Source organism: Malassezia japonica, chromosome 6 (assembly GCF_029542785.1).
Source record: "Malassezia japonica chromosome 6, complete sequence".
Lineage (NCBI taxonomy): Eukaryota > Fungi > Basidiomycota > Malasseziomycetes > Malasseziales > Malasseziaceae > Malassezia > Malassezia japonica.
In genome coordinates, this window is record NC_083375.1 from 541,811 (window position 1) to 557,170 (window position 15,360).

Genomic DNA, 15,360 nt, shown 5'->3' on the forward strand with positions numbered 1-15,360 from the left:
AGGCTGCGCGCGGGCCAGGCGGAGATAAATCCACCATGTATCATTCGTTGTACAACACGTTGGAGCTGCCGCGCAATGTCTCAGTCCCGGAGTTTGTGCTTCGGCAGCTCGATGATGAGAAGGACCTCGGTCCTCTTCTTTTTCCATCGCCGTTTACCACGCGCGCGGACGCTGTGCCGCTCAAGCTCGATGATGTGCGCCAAGGTGCATATGGCATTGCCACGAGCCTCCTCTCGCCGGAGCTGCCGGGTGGCGCGTGGAAGAAAGGCGATGTGGTCCTCTTCCTCACCGAGAACCAGGTATGTGTCATGACTAACGCAGCACGACTACCTCCTTGCCGCGCTCGGCACGATGCTGGCCGGCGGCATCCCTGCGCTCCTGAATCCCCAGTACAAAGGCCGCGAGCTCGTGGAAATGATGCACAAGGTGAGCCCCCGTGCGATCTTTGTCTCGGAGGCGACGCTCGCCAATGCAGAGCAGGCGGCCGAGGACTATGCTGAGACCGGTGCCAAGCCCCCGATTTACGTCATGGCCGAAGGGCACGAACGCAGCCTGCAGAAGCTGCTGCAGGCGCCTGGCATGCAGCGCCGTGCCGCGGGCGACAAGGCAATCGAAAGCGTCCAAATCGAGCCCGAGACGGACACGGCGGTGTTTTGCTTCTCGTCCGGCACGTCGGGCCCGCCCAAGGTGGTGCGTCTCTCGCACTTTAACCTCGTCGCGAATGTGATCCAGACCACCGTCGCGCTCGGCGGCCGGATGAACAAGCCGCGCTTTGACGACGCCAACTGGTACGACCAGCCCCTCGGCCCTGCGCAGGACGGCACGCACGAAGTGCACCTGTCGATTCTCCCCCAGTTCCACTGCTACGGCCTGCTCACGGCACTTGCCGCACTGCACACCGCGACACCGTGTGTAATCTTTTCGCGGTTTAGCACGGAGCACTTTTTCGAGGCGGTGCAAAAGTACAAGGTCACCTTTATGTTTGTCGTGCCGCCGATGCTCCTGGCGCTCGCGACGTCGCCGCTTGTCAAAAAGTACGACGTGTCGACGATCAAGTCGTTTGCGTCCGGTGCGGCGAAGCTGTCGAAAGAGCTGTGCCAGCTCGTGCTGGAGAAGCAGGGCATTCCTGTGACCGATGGCTACGGCATGACGGAGATGTCGCCGCTCATCTCGCTGCAGACAACCGCCGACATCAAGCGCAAGCACCTCGACGTCGGCCGCCTCGTGCCGAATACCGAGGCGCGTGTCGTAGACGTCGCGTCCGGCAAGGACGTCGGGCCGGGCGAGACGGGCGAGCTGTGGCTGCGTGGCCCCCAGATGATGCTCGGCTACCTCGACAATGACGAGGCGGATGCCAAGTCATTTGTGCCGAACGCGCAGGACCCCGAGCGCTTCTTCCGCTCGGGCGACATTGTGTCGATCGACGAGCAGGGTGCGTGTGAATACTAATGCAGGTTACGTCAAGATCCATGACCGCCTGAAGGATATCATCAAGTACAACGGCTACCAGGTCGCTGCGTCCGAGCTCGAAGGTACGTATTTTTTTTGCTGATGCAGCCCTGGTATCCGCGTGCAAGTCGGTGCTCGACGTGGCCGTTACCGGCAAGGTTGACCGTGCGGACGCGACACGCAACGAGCTCCCGTGGGCGTTTGTCGTGCCGAGCGACGAGGGGCGCCAAGTCCCGGAGGAGGAGCGCACGCAGGGCGTGCTCGACTATGTCAACGCGCGTGTTCCGCCATACAAAAAGATCCGTGGCGTGACCTGGATGGATGCGCTGCCCAAGTCGTCTGCCGGTAAGATTCTCAAGCGCGAGCTGCGCGAGCTGTAGGGTATATTAGGGCATGCCATGGAGTTCCATGAGATGCAGCGTCTCGACGTCCGGCACGAGCCCTTTGCCGTGCATCATGTACGCGACAAGGCCCCATGCCTGCGACCGCACCGCCGCCTGGAGGTGCTGCAGATCGAGCTGGCACCGGTCGCTCAGGCGCCGGCGTTTTGTGCGCCCGGCTGGCGGCCGCCGGGGGTGGGGGAATGGGACGGCGTGGTTGCGCAACGCACTGAGCTCGTTCAGCACGTCCACGAGGGCATTCAGGTGCGCACGCCACTTGCTCTCGAGCTGGTCGTCGCGCTCGACAAGCAGCTTGAGGCCTTCGAGCCACCCTTTTTTGGCGGCAAGCTGCAGCGCAATGCCTTGCTTGAGCGTCGGATCGGCGCCGCTCGCCAGGAGAAAGCACACGAGCGGCGTGCTCTGCCGGTGCACGGCCATCGCAAGAGGGAAGCCTTGGGAAGAGTTCGCCGAGGCGCGGTGCACCAGAATCAGCCGCAGCAGCAGCTCGAGGTGGCCGAGCGGAGGGCGCGGCATTTGCTTCGCGCGCGCCGACGAGGGAACCATGCTCTCGACAGTCGCGAGCATTGTGCGCAGGGGTGCATGCAGTGCTTCGGGAATCGAGCGCAGCTCGTCGTCCATACACCGCGCCTCAATGGCGCGCACGAGGCGCTCGGGGACCGTGTGACAGGCGAGGTGCGCGGGCCGCAGCCCCGGCGCGTCCGCCGGAAAGAGGCCATGGAGCTGGCACACGTTTCCACACAGCGGCATGTCCAGCAGGCGCTGCTCCGCAATGCCTAGCAGTGCAGGCGTGCACACGCCAAAGCGCGCAAAGTACGACAGAGCGTCGCACGTCGCGGCGCGCCGCTGCGCAATCGCGCTGCCGGACGGCGGAAAGGACGTCGGCAGAAACTTGGGCCGCAGAGCAGGGATGCCGGCATCTGCACGCAGGCCGTGCGTAAAACGCAGCGCGTACGAGTCTAGCCAGCACCCAACGAGAAATTCACTCACCACGTACAAAGGGCACTGCGTGTACACGAGATAGAGTCGGCGGCACACATACGGCAGTGCGGCGCTGCGCGAGTACAGGAGAATACGCCATAGGATCTAAGTTAGCTCGGCACCCTACCTCGACCGGCAACTGCGTCAGGCCGCGCATGCCACCACCGCGGCTCGGCGCTGGGCGCTGCAAGGCCTAGTGGAGGTCGGCGCGCTTGACTTTGTGCTGTACGGAGGGCCGCCGGGGGTGCTATGGATCCAGCCGCGCTGCTGTTTTCAGCGCGCACGTCGTGGCAGAGTACATGGAAGAGCAAGGTGTATGACTTGCTGCCGTCCATCCTCTTTAACGTGCTCCTCCTGCCGTTTGTCTTTGTGACGCGCGTGGAGCAGTGGCTCGGCAATCGCGCATTTTTCTGTTTCGTGCTGGTGCATCTTGCGTTCTACCCCGGCGGAAACACAGTGGGCTCGCACGTCGAGCTTGTCGTCCTCGGAGCGATCGGGAGCACGATCTGGCTCGGACTCGGCTACCTTGTCGTGTGTGGCCAGGTCTGGATCGACGCGCCGCATCCGATCTACTCGAGCGCGGCGTCGCGCGGCGTCGGCGCGTGCTATCTGTTTGTCACCTTTTTCATCGGAGGTGCGATATGGAGCCGCGTGCCGCGTCTGCGCTCCGCGATGCGCGTCGGGATGTTTGTGCAGACATGGGCGCTCACCGGCTCGATCGGCGAAATCACAGCGACCAATTTTACGCAGCTGTTTTACCCTGTGATCATCACGGCGGTCCTAAGCCTCGCTTCGAATCTGTGCTTTCCGCGCACAGGGCGCGACGCGTACTTTCAGGCGGCGTGCAGCGGCTTGGAGACCGTCTCGGAACTGTCCCAAGTCGCTGTCAAGAACTTTGACAGCGAGCTGCACCTGTGGCTCGCACGCGACCGCGCCGCACAGAACGCGCCCGCGTCGATGGGCGCGCCGCCGCCGCTGCAGCAGTCGCTCGCATTTATCCAGCTGCGCGAAAAGCTGCGGGCAACGACGTCCAAGATGCGCCAGGCGCTCGCTGCGACGAACCACGAGCTGGCGTACTGCCGCGTGCCGGTATCGAGAATGGGCGACACGCTCGCGTTCCTCGTGGACTTTGAGACGTGGATGTTTTGCGGATTCGGCATGGACCTGCCCGCGGCGCCGTTCGAAGAGGATGCATTCGTGCACCCGACCGACGAAGCTCTGCCTGCAGACGAGGAGCAAAATGAGGGCGACACGAGGCTCGCGCGCGAAGACACAACCGAACCAGCAGAGCCAGTGCACACTGGCGTGAAAAATGCCACGGTGCCCAAAGTGAAGATCAGCAACTGCGAGGAGAAAGGCACAGACGAGGCGGAGCATACCGAGGCGAAGCCGAGCGAGGAGCCTACTGGTGCAGGCGTCGACGCGCCGCCAAGCACCAGCGATACCCATCCCCTCAAAGCGTCGGCTCCGGCGCATGAGTCGGCGCGTCCCGAAGCGGATATCACGTCCCACTCGGGCGAGATTCACCTCGGCAATTATACCCACCTTGCGAGTCTGCATACCCATCTCCAAGACTCGCTTGCTGCCCTGCATGTGATCACCGAAGCGTGCTACGGCCGGCGCCCGGCGGCGAGCCGCCCCGGCACGCTGGACTTGGTCCAGTCGTTGTTCCACGCGACGCCCCACAAGCATCCCCGCGACCTTTTGCGGCGGCAGCGCGACGCGCTCCAAGTTGCTATTGATCGCAGCCGCATCGAGCTGCATCGCCTGATCGAGAGCCGCACACACACGGCGTGTACACGCGCGAAAGCACAGCGCCGTTTCTCTCCCATTGGGACGCCTCATGCATACTCGGGCACCTCTACGCCATCGTGCCATGCGATGGACATGCTGAGCGAGCCGACGCTGTTTTGTACAGACCTATGCGCGCTGTCCTTTTATGCATTGACGCTGATCGAAGTCTCCTATCGCACCATCCGCCTCATGGAGACCACCGACAAGACCATCGTCTACTACGAGTCGCATCCGCACCGCACATTCCACTTTCCCAAGCTCAACTTTCGGCGCTGGTTCATGTCGTCAAGTGGCCTTGGCCTCTTTCAGAACACGGCAGACACGCCGCTCGGGGGCCACCAAGGGCATGCAAGCAATGAGGAAGAGACAGAGAGTGCAGCGCCACCCCCGCCCCCTGAAAGCGCCACTGGTAGTGGGCCGCACCCCGACGAGCTTGCTGGGCTTTTTGACGACATTCGCGACCCCGGCGGCTACCGGACCTATGCAGCAAATGTTGCCAAGGCCAGCGAGAATACACACACCTACCGCGTCCCCGTGCAGCGCAGCTGTTTCATGGCGCGCGTGCACCGCATCAAGCAGCGCATTACACGCCATGCAGCCGTTATCGACGTGCGCATTCGCCTCTCGCAGGCGGTGCGGCGCATGAAGCGGTCGCGCCATGCGCAATTTGCGCTCAAGCTCGCGGCCGGCGTCGTGCTCCTCTCCATCCCCGCGTTTCTCGAGCCAAGTGCGAACCAGTGGTGGAACCGCGAGCACGGGCAGTGGATGGTCATTTCGTACATTTGGTGCTTGGAGGCATCGACCGGCGACTCGATCCGCATTTCGCTGTGCCGCATTATTGGTACAATCGCCGGCGCAGTGACGGGCCTGCTCGCGTACGAAATCTCGCGCGAGAACGTCTATGCGCTCGCCTTTTTGGTGGTCCTCTTCGAGGTCCCTGCATCGGTCTTGCGGCTGCATACACGCTATCCGCCGATCGGGACAGTGATGGGCCTCACGACGCCGATCGTGGCGCTCGTGCCGTACCTCGGCAATACCGAGTACTCGTCGGGCATGGTCGCCGTGGTGCGTGGGTACATGATCTGCCTCGGTATCGTCGCGGCGCTGCTGATGAACACCTTCATCTTTCCGTACCACGCGCGCACCAAGCTTAACAAGAAACTGGCCGGCGTCGCGACGAATCTCCAGACAATGTACATGAACCTGACTCGCCACATGTTCTACGTCGGATTCTACGCGAGCGATGCATCGCACAAGCGCTTTGCGCGCGTCGAGCGCCAAATGCGCACGCACATTGCCGAGTGCCGTGGCCTGATTGAGGTGATGAACACGGAAGTGTCCCTCGTGCCGAAACCTATTGCAGTGCTCAACCAAGTGCTTGTACGGCTCGAGTCGATCTTTCATCTGCTCATTGGCCTGCGCATGTGCCGAGAGCACGGCATGCAAAGCTTGCGGGAAAAGGCGGTATGGGACGTGGCGGATCTGCGCCAAGAGATGGCGTCGTCTATCATCGTCAACCTCTGGATCATTGGCCAGTCAATGCTGACGCGTGCGCGGCTGCCCCAGTTCCTTCCGTCGACACGCCGCACGCTCGACGAGCTGACCGCAGCCCTGGCGCTGAAACAGGGCGAAGTCTTTTACGACCGCGACCAGGACGCCGTGCAGGTGCCCCTAGTGTACCGCCGCGTATTTGACGCACCGATTCTGCACTACCGCTCGATTCAGAACGTGGCTGAGAGCCACACGCCGTCGCTGCGGTACAGACCGACGGTGCACATTTCACGCGACCTGCCCATGGCCCCTGCCGCGCTGCGCACGCCGGCGCTTTCCGGCCCCAACACAGATGGCATTCTGTACCTGCTCGCTGAACACACGCTGCTGCTGCAGATCGTCGGATCGCTCGAGGCGCTCCTGCGCCTGACGCGGTACTTGCTGGGCGAACTGCGCTTTGTCCACGCCGAGACCTCCTTGTAGATACTATGTACGTTCGCCTCGTAATTTTACAAACGGCTCACCCGTGCCGCTCAGCATGAACCCAGACTCGGTCTGCTTGAGGAGGATGCGGCCGTGCTTGAGCAGCGAGTCGACCTTGTCGGTCTGTGTCTCGTGGCGAGTCCTTTCAAACTCGTCGCGGAACCACGCGATGGTCTCGCGCCGCGCGGAAAGCGTCGGAACGGCTGCGTAAGACATGTAACGTACGCCGTGTCGCGCGAAGATACTGCCGATAGAGCGAGAGGACCTCGGCACGCTGCAGAAACTGCTTCAGGCCCAGCATAGGACCCCGGCGCGCCGACATGGCAGCAGCACGGACCTATCACGTGCCGATGTCTTGTCTTCGCCGCGAGGGGCGCGGCCTTTTTCCTTTGTGCGGCATACGTCGTCCTCTTCGTGTTGCGCCTGGCAGGTAGCAGAACGTTCGACTTGGTCTTATGTAGCCTGTGCCGTATTGCCTGAGCGCTTCAATGGGCGACCAGATCAGGCGACCCCAGGGGGATAATGCCATCCCTCGTGTCTGCCGCAAGGCAGGCCCGCACGGCCATCTTAGTACCCATGCTCCTGCTCTTTTGAGTAGGAGCGGGTCGGTAGGCCGCACATTGTATCATAGTTTGTATATTTTGTTCCTTGATTCCTACCACCATGTCGCCGATCCCCGTGGCTGTGCTCGGCTACGGCAATTCCGCGCGTACATTTCATATCCCGTTTCTGCAGTCGCTGCCGGAGCTCTATGCGCTAAAGATTGTGCTGCAGCGGCCTCGTTCGGAGGGCTCGACGTCGCCAAATGCCACTGCCGACCTGCCGGACGTGCAGGTGGTGCCAGACATCGATGCAGCGCTCGCCGCATTGCCAGAGAACGGCCTGGTGATTATCACGACCGACAACGCGTCGCACTTTCCGTACGCGGAGCGCGCGCTGAAGGACAAGAAGCATGTGCTCGTCGAGAAGCCGGTCGCCCTCGACGAAAAGGCCGTTGATCAGCTCGCGGAGCTCGCTCGGTCCATGGGCAAGGTGTGCACCGTCTACCAGAGTACGTCGCGCGACTTACACAGACCGCCGCTTTGACGGTGACTACCTCACGCTCAAGTCGCTCCTGCTCAACGATCCGGCCTCGCCGCCGTCGGCACTGGGACTGCCGACCTACTGGGAGTCGCGCTTCGACCGCTTCCGCCCGATCGCCAAGGGCGGCTGGCGCGAGAGCGTCGATCCAGAGTCCGAGGGCGGCGGCATGCTCTGGGACCTTGGCGCGCACTTGGTCGATCAGGTCGTGGCGCTGTTTGGGCCCCCAGAGACTATCTTTGGTACACTGCGCAACCAGCGCGGCCAGGGGCCGCCAAACGTCGACGACGACTGGATGGCCATCCTGACTTACCCCAGCAGCCATCCGCTGCCGGGCGACGCCTTTGCACCGGGCACGCGCCTCGGTGGCCTCCGTGTGGTCCTCGGCGCGACGTGCCTCTCGACGCACACCGACGCCCAGCAGCCCCGCTTCCGCGTCGAAGGTACGCACGGCTCGTACATCAAGACGGGCACGGACCCGCAGGAAGGCCAGCTCAAGCTGGGATGGACGCCGCGCACGCACCCCGACACGTTTGGCGTGTACGCCGAGGACGAGCCGGCGGCCTTGCGCCTCGCGCGCCTCACCACCTCGCAGGTGGATAGCGAGGAGGTCACTGCCACGAAGCCGCCCAAGCTGGCCGTCGGCGAGATCCCAATTCTTCCAGGACGCTACATTGATCTCTACACGAACCTCGGCGAGACGATCCTCGCTGCGGACCAGAGTGCATCGCCCAAGGAGGCCGCAGACACGATCGCACAGCGCCTCGCCATCTCGCTCGAGCAGGTGTCGGCCTCGACGCGCGTCCTCCGCCTGATCCGCACCAGCGCCAAAGAGGGCCGCGTCGTGCGCTTTGCCGAATAGTTCTTCTCCACACGGTAGACGCATGCTGCGTTGGGGCGCGACGCGCCTTCGGTTCGCATACCCAGGCATGCAGCAAGGGGGGCAGAGCGAGCTTCTAGGGCTGCTGAGCCGCTTGCCAGTCCAGGCAACAGGCATGGCAAGCACGGCGCATGTGCGGCGTGGGAATCCGGCCGACTACCCCTTCGAGGCATGGAGCCTGGTCGAACTCAAGCGGCAATGCCGTACACTCGGCCTTGTCACGTCGCGCTCGAAAGGCGTCTTGATCGAGATGCTGCGTGTGTTTTATCAAGAGCATAGCGAGGTGGACATGCCGCGCGCGCCGCCGTCTGCGTCGTCGTCAGCCGCTCCAGCCGAAGGGCCGTCGTCGCCCAACGTCATTACCATCTCGGATACAGACTCGTCAGGCATCGAGGTGGTCGAGGCGCCCAAGGCGCAAAGGAGACGCCGCAAAGCAAAAGAATCACCAGTGTCGTCCGATGCATGGAGCACCAGTGAAGAGACGCAGCTTGAGCAAGGTCTCGAAGCCCTATCGCTTGGCGCGCGCAAGCCGCGGCGGCGTAAGTCGGCGTCAAGTTCGGAGAGCGAAGTGGACCCCGAGACAGCGGCGCGTATGGCCGCCGACCTCTATGGAAGCGAGCCGAATGCCATGGACGAGGTCATGTGCAGCGCAATATACCAAGATGAGCAGCTGTACCAGCGCATCCTGCTCCTTGAGCCCGTACCGCTCGACGAGATGATGGGCGTCGGGATCCGTGCGCAGGTCCTCTCGGGTGCTGGCACAAAAGAGCGGGCTAGGATGCGGACGTGGCTGGATACGCAAGGTATATGCTTCTACGAAGGCGATCTCGGCACGCGCTAATGCGTTGTTTAAGCGTCCTTGTCCTCGGCCTTGGCGTTGTCCTTCTTGTCCTCGGCCTTGGCGTCGTCCTTCTTGTCCTCGGTTTTGGCATCCTTGTCCTCCTCCGACTTGGCATTCGGGTTCTCGACGCCTTCGTCGAGCTCGACGAGCTGGAATCTGGGTAAGCATGTCGACGTACTGCACGACAAAGAACACCTCCTTGCTGGCAAGGTTCTTGCATACGTAGCGGACCGGCTGGCCGTCCCAATACCTCTGTAGATCAAAATGAAGGCCAGCATACGGAAGCACGAGCTGCAGCGTGTTGAAGTCGATGTAGCCGTTGCAAAAGTCGACTGTGACGACGTCGCGGGGTGTGACGCTCACCTTTTCGCGGTTCGTCTTCTTGCCCAGCCACGATGCACGCGTGCGGCTCGCGGCGTTCGCATCGTCCGACTGCAGCTCCTTGACCGTGCTTTCCGGGATCCCGGTGCTCTCGTCGACCTTTTCCTCGTCGCCCAAGAAAAGGGGCGCAATGTCTTCGCGAACAAAGTGCTCCTCGCTATTGCCTTCGGGCGTAGGGAACGCCGGCCATGCCTTGTCCCCGAACATGTCCTTGCTCGACTTGCCTTTGTACGCGTCCTTCGCACGGTTCACTTGCACGCGGTACATGGTCGAAAGCAGCGGGGAAAAGGCCCACGGCTGGTCGGCGTACAGGTCATGCGACACTGTATTAGCACTCACACGTACAGTTCGGGTCCACGAGGTGCGCAAAGCGCAGTGCAAGGCTCGTGCCGTAGGGAAGTGAATCCTGCATGAGCAAAGCTACTTACACGAATCGGCTTGTCGAACTCGTTGCCAAACACGAGGTCGTTGGCGTTGATCGACTCGGTGAAGGTACCTGCATAAGACAAAGAACGTACCCTGCACCTGGATACTGTACGTCATGCCATCCCCGTACGGTTCCTGAAAGTACTTGGCCGTCTTGTTCGCCGCCTCTCCGCTCGGCGCCTCGCCCTTGAAGTCCTTGATGCGGACCGTCAGGCGCCCATGGAACTTGTCACTGTCGACTACAAATGGCTCCGTGTCATGATTCACCGAGACAATCTCCAGGTGATCCGCGTCGGGTCCAGCCGAGATGCGCAGTTTGGGCGCCATGGCGAAAGCGAGCCCGTTAATGGCTTAGGTAAAGCACGGGCCACCTTTCTCCGCAGGCGTGCCCCGAACCCTGCGGGAATTAGAGCGTTCGCAACTACAACGATGCACAAGGTACGCTTGTCTAGCTCACACAGATCCTCGACAAAGTGACTTCCAAGGTGGACGGCCTGAACCTCGACGGCAAGAAGCATGCACCGGTGAGCGTTCCCGGGACCAAGGACCCACTCGATGCCCGCCGCATCTACCAGTTCCGCAAGCAGCGCGGCGTGAACCTTGGCTCGTGGTTCTCGCTGGAGTCGTGGCTTACGCCCAGCATCTTCCAGAATGCATGCGAGCCGAAAGGCTCCGAGTTTGACGTGGTCAAGAACTGCAACCCCGACGAAGTCCGTGCGCTCCTCGAGAAGCACTGGGCCAACTTTATTAACGACGGCGACTGGAAGTGGATGGCGCAGCACGGCGTCAACTCGGTGCGCCTTCCCATCGGCTACTTCCACTTTTTGGCCGGCGCGGATGGCGGCAAGCTTACGTCGCTGTTGAAGGGCACCGAGTACGAAAAGTACGCCGCTGTCTACCAAGGCGCGTGGCAGTATATTACTGCCGCGATTGAAAAGGCGCGTGCGCACAACATCGGCGTGCTGATCGACCTGCACGGTGCGCCAGGCGCCCAGAACAAGGACGGCCACAGCGGTGTGTCGACTGGCAAGGCCGGCCTCTGGCACGGCCTCAGCTCGGGCTCCAACCAGAAGCTCACGATCGAGATCCTCGTCGCCCTGGCCGAGGCCGTGGCGCCGTTCGAGAACGTGGTCGGCCTCGAACTGCTGAACGAGCCCGAGAACAGCTCGGGCCTCGAGTCGTTCTACAACAAGGCTATTTCCTCGATCCGCTCGAGCAAGGTGCCCGAGGTCAAGCAGCTCCCGCTGTACCTCGGCGACGGCTGGGCAACCGACCACTACGCCACGTTTGTCGGCGAGAACTCGACGGCTGGCAGCCCTCTGGTACTGGACCACCACGTCTACCGCTGCTTCACGCCGGGCGACCAGAACACTCCCGCCGAGGCGCACGCGCAAAAGATGGATCCCAACAGCAACGGTCCTACGTCACAGTGGCTCTCGGGCATCTCCAAGAAGGCCCACGGCTCGATCATCATTGGCGAGTGGAGCGGTGCGCTGAACCCGCGCTCGTTTGAGCTGAGCCAGATCCAGAGCAAACTCGAGGCGCGCACACTCTGGACCAAGGCCGAGTGGCACGCGTTTGAGCGCCACACGGCCGGCTACTACTACTGGACGCTGAAGAAGGAAGGCGGCCCTGACCCTGGCTGGTGCTTCTACACGGCGGTCGAGAAGGGCTCGCTCCCTCCGTCGCTCAACCCCCTGCAGGGCCGCACGCCGAACCCCCAGCAGCTCCAGGGACCCGTCGAGCAAGAGTTCAAGGCGGCGTACGACGGCCACGTCAACTACTGGAAGGGCCAGGGCGGCAAGTACGAGCACTGGCGCTTTGAGCAGGGCTTCCGCCTGGGCACCTCCGACGCTTTTGCCTTCCTCCAGAGCGGCTCCGAGGTCGGCTTTGCGCACCAGCTCGCGGACCTGCGTCTCGCAGCCCACGAGAAGGAGACGGAGAAGAGCTCGCTGCTGTGGGAGTTTGAGCATGGCTACAAGGCCGGCGTCGCGGCTGTGACCAAGGTCATCTACGCATAAACATAAACATTGGCATTTTAGTATAGGTATCATCTACGCAACTACTCCTCCTCTTCGGCATGTACGCTGACCGTCACGCCGGACGCGTTGCCGGCCTCGTTGTAGTCTGCGTGCTCACCATAGTAGCCTTGCGGGGGCGGTGCATAGGGCTGTGCCGGGGCGCTGGCCGCCGGCGCCGGCGGTGCTTCCTCCTCTTCCCATGTCCGTTGGGGCTTGGGAATGCGGTCTGGGTCAGCAAAGGTACGTACGCAGCAGTCCATAGCCGACACCACAGCCAAGCAGGCCGTCGCCGCCCCAGTCGCGGTTCGGCATAATGACCACCTCGCGCGTGTGGTCGTAGTCGCTATTGTAGACATACAGCGCGAGGTTGCGGCCGGCGTGCTGCTCGATCAGCTGGAAAAAGTCGTTCTCGCTCTCCAGCGGTCCCCCCGTCCAGCCGATGATATAGTCGCCGTACGGCACAAGGCCGGCAGAGTCGGCGGGGCTGCCTTCGAGCACGTCGAGAATGTGCCATACGTGACTAATGGTCACCGTCGGGTTGCACAGGCGGAGCGTGAGGCCGAGCAGCGACGGTTGCCCGCTCTCCCGCGCAAATGATTCCGACCACGCGCGCGATGGGACGATACGCACATCTACGTTAGGGTCAGTGCGTACCTCGGTAAGCCTGTTGCTTTGAGCTCCAAACGTTGAGGACGATCTCGCGCCCTTCGTTCGCCTCGACCATGCTCCAGCTTGCGTACCCCATGCGGCGGCCGATCGGCATGCCCGGCGGAAACTCGACACCGAGGTCGGTCAGCGGCTGGCCATTGATGCCGATGCAAAAGTCAAAGAAAGGCTCGCTGTGTGAGTGACGGCACGTACAATCCCGCGTGCTGCGCAGGACTTCCCTGTGCCACACGGATCACATGAAATCCTTGCTTGGGGGCTGCATAAGTCGCGCCACGCACCAATACTATCTTCCCCCGCCTCGGGACGGCTCTCCGCCGCGCCCATCGTGTCGAGGTCGAGCGCAAACGGCGCGTGTTGCCCACGTGGCTCATGTAATTGTCTGTGGAGCTGCAAAGCTATGAAAAGAGTGATGGCCGGAAAGGCGATCGGTGTGCAGTGCCCTTCGTAAAGTAAAAGTGTAAGCTTAGTTGCCACCAATGAGGTTAGCAGCAACCTCGGCGATGCCGTAGGTAACCGACATCAGGTGGGTCGAGAAAGAAATCGGGGGGACCGAGGCGTCGACGACACGGATGTTCGACGTGCCGTACACCTTGAGGTCGTTGCCGACGACACCGCCCTGCGAGCGGGGGAGCATCGACGAGGTGCAGCTGGGGTGGTACTCGGTACCGCCGACCTGGCGCACCCAGTTCTCAATGTCGTCGTTGCTCTGGACGTTGCTGCCGGGGTTCTGCTCGTAGTCGATCAGGTCCTTGAGCGGCGACTGCTGGGCGAGCTTACGGATCAGCTTGACACCCTGGCGCAGGATCACCAGGTCAGTGTTCTGCGAGAGGTAGCCGGGGTCAATGTTGGGGTTGGCAAAGGGGTTCTTGCTCGTGATCTTCACCGAGCCACGCGACATGGGGTGCTGCAGGGCGGCCTGGATCGAAATGCTGCCGAACATGACGTTGCCGAGGATCTCGAGCGGGGCCACCTTCGAGGGGTAGATGTCGTTGACAATGGCCGAGTAGGTCTTGCGCATACCCTTCTTCACAGCGCTGGGGGCGTCAAAGCCGCTGATGATACCATCGACGCTGTTCTGGATCTTGCTGACGAACGAGTCGGGGTCCTTGAAGAGCTTGTCCATGCCGACGTACGACACAGCCGCGTTCACGTACGAGTCCTTCTTGGCGTTGCCAGTGAGCGACGAGGGGCCGACATCCGACTTCTTCTTGGGCTTGAACGACATGCCGACCGAAAGGTGGTCCTGCAGGTTCGCACCGACACCGGGCAGGTCGACCGCGACGTCAATGTTGTGGCTCTTGAGCAGGCTCGCGGGGCCGATACCCGAGAGCTGAAGGATCTGGGGGGTGTTGATCGCACCACCGCTCACAATAACCTCCTTGTTGGCGTGCACGGTGTGGCGGTCCTCGTCGCTGCTAGCAGCGTACTCAACGCCGGTCGCCACAACGTTGTCGGGGTTCGAGCGGTCCAGGTGGATCTTGGTCACGCGGTGGCCAGTGAGGACGTGCAGGTTCGAGCGGCGGGAAACGGGGTCAAGGTACGCGTTGCGCGAGAAGCTGCGCGTCCAGTCGTCCTTGTTGATGGTCGAGGTGGCCACGTAGGTACCCCAGTTGTTGCCGTTGTACGGGTCGTGGTTGATCTCGCCCAACACCGAGTCGGCCGACTTGACAAAGGCGCCGATCGGAGGGTGGGTGATACCCGACCAAGTGGTGTGCAGGGGGCCGTTGTGGCCGTGGGAGCTCGACTCGTACTCGATGTGGGCCTGGTCGGCGACGCTGCTGAGGGGAGTGCCAAAGTTCTCGCTCTTCTTCATCGCAGACAGGAACGAGTCCCAGTCCCAGTTGCCACCAGCAAGGTCGTTCCAGATGTTCTGCTCCTTCTTGCTGTTGCGGACGTAGTAAAGACCGTTGATGGCCGAGCTACCACCCAGAACCTTACCGCGGGGCCATGAGGCGCGGCGGCCGTTCATGTAGTTCTGCTTCGTGGTCTTCCACTGCCAGTCGTACTGGGTGTTGACCGACGAGTCGTACAGGTTGGCAGCGGGAACGGTGAACTTCTCATCGTCGTCGTAGCCCGAGTTACCAGCCTCGATGACGGCCACCGAGTTGGACTTGTCCTCCGTGAGGCGGCCGGCCAGCGCAAGACCGGCGGTGCCACCACCGATGATCACGTAGTCGTAGGACTTGCCGTCCAGATCCCAGCCATTGCCGGTCGTCTGACGCTTAGTGAAGTGGACGGTCTCATTGGAGGCCGGCGAGGGCTGCGCGGCAGTGCACGACGCCGTGGCGAGCACAGCGAGGGGCACGGCGGCCCAGTTACCGAGGGTGAGCTTCATGGGATGGTTGAGGGGATAAAGAAAAACAACGCGTCCGTTCGCAATTCATACCGGCGCGAGTTTGTGCCGCCCCGGGCTTCCGCGTAGAGTCTGGCGTCTGGATCGCGACACAGCTGCAAGAATCAGCCCAT

The 15,360-nt window shown here is 62.2% G+C and overlaps 10 protein-coding genes across 10 annotated transcripts; 5 read left to right on the forward strand and 5 right to left on the reverse strand.

Annotated features, from left to right (window-relative positions):
• Positions 1-35: 35 nt before the first annotated feature.
• On the forward strand, positions 36-1,829 carry MJAP1_003432 (uncharacterized protein; the record flags this gene model as incomplete). Its single annotated transcript, XM_060267360.1, has 4 exons — positions 36-299; positions 322-1,432; positions 1,455-1,532; positions 1,558-1,829. 4 exons carry the CDS (start codon positions 36-38, stop codon positions 1,827-1,829), a joined length of 1,725 nt encoding a protein of 574 aa, XP_060123343.1.
• A 6-nt stretch (positions 1,830-1,835) lies between these two features.
• On the reverse strand, positions 1,836-2,985 carry MJAP1_003433 (uncharacterized protein; the record flags this gene model as incomplete). Its single annotated transcript, XM_060267361.1, has 2 exons — positions 1,836-2,933; positions 2,956-2,985. The coding sequence occupies 2 exons, from the start codon at positions 2,983-2,985 to the stop codon at positions 1,836-1,838; spliced, it is 1,128 nt and encodes a 375-aa protein (XP_060123344.1).
• A 92-nt stretch (positions 2,986-3,077) lies between these two features.
• MJAP1_003434 (uncharacterized protein) lies at positions 3,078-6,596 on the forward strand (the record flags this gene model as incomplete). Its single annotated transcript, XM_060267362.1, has 1 exon — positions 3,078-6,596. One exon carries the CDS (start codon positions 3,078-3,080, stop codon positions 6,594-6,596), a length of 3,519 nt encoding a protein of 1,172 aa, XP_060123345.1.
• Positions 6,597-6,599: 3 nt separating this feature from the next.
• On the reverse strand, positions 6,600-6,918 carry MJAP1_003435 (uncharacterized protein; the record flags this gene model as incomplete). Its single annotated transcript, XM_060267363.1, has 2 exons — positions 6,600-6,799; positions 6,822-6,918. The coding sequence occupies 2 exons, from the start codon at positions 6,916-6,918 to the stop codon at positions 6,600-6,602; spliced, it is 297 nt and encodes a 98-aa protein (XP_060123346.1).
• A 341-nt stretch (positions 6,919-7,259) lies between these two features.
• On the forward strand, positions 7,260-8,538 carry MJAP1_003436 (uncharacterized protein; the record flags this gene model as incomplete). The annotated part of the gene is made up of 2 exons (XM_060267364.1): positions 7,260-7,647; positions 7,670-8,538. The coding sequence occupies 2 exons, from the start codon at positions 7,260-7,262 to the stop codon at positions 8,536-8,538; spliced, it is 1,257 nt and encodes a 418-aa protein (XP_060123347.1).
• A 133-nt stretch (positions 8,539-8,671) lies between these two features.
• On the forward strand, positions 8,672-9,397 carry MJAP1_003437 (uncharacterized protein; the record flags this gene model as incomplete). The annotated part of the gene is made up of 1 exon (XM_060267365.1): positions 8,672-9,397. The coding sequence occupies one exon, from the start codon at positions 8,672-8,674 to the stop codon at positions 9,395-9,397; it is 726 nt and encodes a 241-aa protein (XP_060123348.1).
• Positions 9,398-9,405: 8 nt separating this feature from the next.
• Positions 9,406-10,531, reverse strand: MJAP1_003438 (uncharacterized protein; the record flags this gene model as incomplete). The annotated part of the gene is made up of 5 exons (XM_060267366.1): positions 9,406-9,553; positions 9,678-10,101; positions 10,124-10,184; positions 10,207-10,274; positions 10,297-10,531. 5 exons carry the CDS (start codon positions 10,529-10,531, stop codon positions 9,406-9,408), a joined length of 936 nt encoding a protein of 311 aa, XP_060123349.1.
• A 102-nt stretch (positions 10,532-10,633) lies between these two features.
• MJAP1_003439 (uncharacterized protein) lies at positions 10,634-12,225 on the forward strand (the record flags this gene model as incomplete). The annotated part of the gene is made up of 2 exons (XM_060267367.1): positions 10,634-10,642; positions 10,666-12,225. The coding sequence occupies 2 exons, from the start codon at positions 10,634-10,636 to the stop codon at positions 12,223-12,225; spliced, it is 1,569 nt and encodes a 522-aa protein (XP_060123350.1).
• Positions 12,226-12,266: 41 nt separating this feature from the next.
• On the reverse strand, positions 12,267-13,218 carry MJAP1_003440 (uncharacterized protein; the record flags this gene model as incomplete). The annotated part of the gene is made up of 5 exons (XM_060267368.1): positions 12,267-12,451; positions 12,474-12,857; positions 12,880-13,064; positions 13,087-13,150; positions 13,173-13,218. The coding sequence occupies 5 exons, from the start codon at positions 13,216-13,218 to the stop codon at positions 12,267-12,269; spliced, it is 864 nt and encodes a 287-aa protein (XP_060123351.1).
• A 139-nt stretch (positions 13,219-13,357) lies between these two features.
• MJAP1_003441 (uncharacterized protein) lies at positions 13,358-15,229 on the reverse strand (the record flags this gene model as incomplete). The annotated part of the gene is made up of 1 exon (XM_060267369.1): positions 13,358-15,229. The coding sequence occupies one exon, from the start codon at positions 15,227-15,229 to the stop codon at positions 13,358-13,360; it is 1,872 nt and encodes a 623-aa protein (XP_060123352.1).
• Between the last annotated feature and the right edge of the window lie 131 nt (positions 15,230-15,360).